Genomic DNA, 916 nt, shown 5'->3' with positions numbered 1-916 from the left:
GGTGGGGGCCTGAGGCGTTCCCTGGGGGGAGGCTGGGAGCCTTGGAGAGGGTCGGCCCCCGCAGGCCCAGCCTGTCCACCCCCTCCGCCCCTCCAGCTTCAAGGAGAGCATCCAGACCCACGGCTACGTGGACGCCTCCGGCCGAGTGCACTGCGTGTCGCCCCTGCTCTACGAGTCCGGCCGCATCCCGTTCACGCTCTCCATGAACAACGGCCGCTCCTTCCCGCGCTCAGGCACCTGGCTCTCTGGTGAGCCCTGATGGTGACGCACCCTCCCAGGCCCGGTGCCCTCACAGGGACTCTCCTGGGTGATAACCTGGTCGAACCGGTCGCTCTGGAGGTCTGCCCCGGGTGTGGGCTCCCCAGACTCCTTTCTCCACCCACTGGCATCCACACGGGGGTTCCAGCCCAGAGGGAGGAGGACTGTGGGGGGGTCTGCTCTGGCCAGGGGAGGGGAGGAGCCAGCCCGGGGGCAAAGATCAGGGCCCCTCCTCTCCCAGCCCCTGACCTTTCCTACTACAAGGGCACCATGGCTCCCGAGGGACTGCCTTGGGACGTCCCCACAGCTCAGAGAGGCCCGGACCTCCTCCCCTGGACGCCCTGGGCCCCAGGCCTTCCCTCAGCTCACCTCCCGCCCCCTGCCAGTGCACCCAAGTAAAGTGTCGGACTCCGAGAAGAGCCAGCTGGTGAACGAGACCCGCTGGCAGTACTACGGCACTCCTGGCACGCAGGGCAACCTCACCCTGACCTGGAACACCTCGGCCCTGCCCTCGGACACCGTCACCATCGAGCTGTGGGGCTACGAGGAGACGGGTGAGGCTGGCAGGGGTCATGCCCCGACCCCCACTGGGAGCCTGGAGCTCACGGACATGGGAGAAAGGAGATTCCAGGTGGGGGGAATCCAGCCAGGGATTTCG

At 67.9% G+C, this 916-nt stretch overlaps 1 protein-coding gene across 1 annotated transcript; it reads left to right on the top strand.

The window, feature by feature from the left end:
• Positions 1–14: 14 nt before the first annotated feature.
• Positions 15–889, top strand: LOC104982877 (sushi domain-containing protein 2-like; the record flags this gene model as incomplete). Its single annotated transcript, XM_010832313.1, has 2 exons — positions 15–248; positions 645–889. Coding segments are annotated over 2 exons (479 nt in total), but the record flags the coding sequence as incomplete, so codon positions are not given.
• Positions 890–916: the final 27 nt, after the last annotated feature.

Source organism: Bison bison, unplaced genomic scaffold (assembly GCF_000754665.1).
Source record: "Bison bison bison isolate TAMUID 2011002044 unplaced genomic scaffold, Bison_UMD1.0 scf7180017860788, whole genome shotgun sequence".
Lineage (NCBI taxonomy): Eukaryota > Metazoa > Chordata > Mammalia > Artiodactyla > Bovidae > Bison > Bison bison.
Note: the sequence above shows the minus strand (reverse complement) of the source record. Positions and strands in the feature narration are given on the sequence as shown.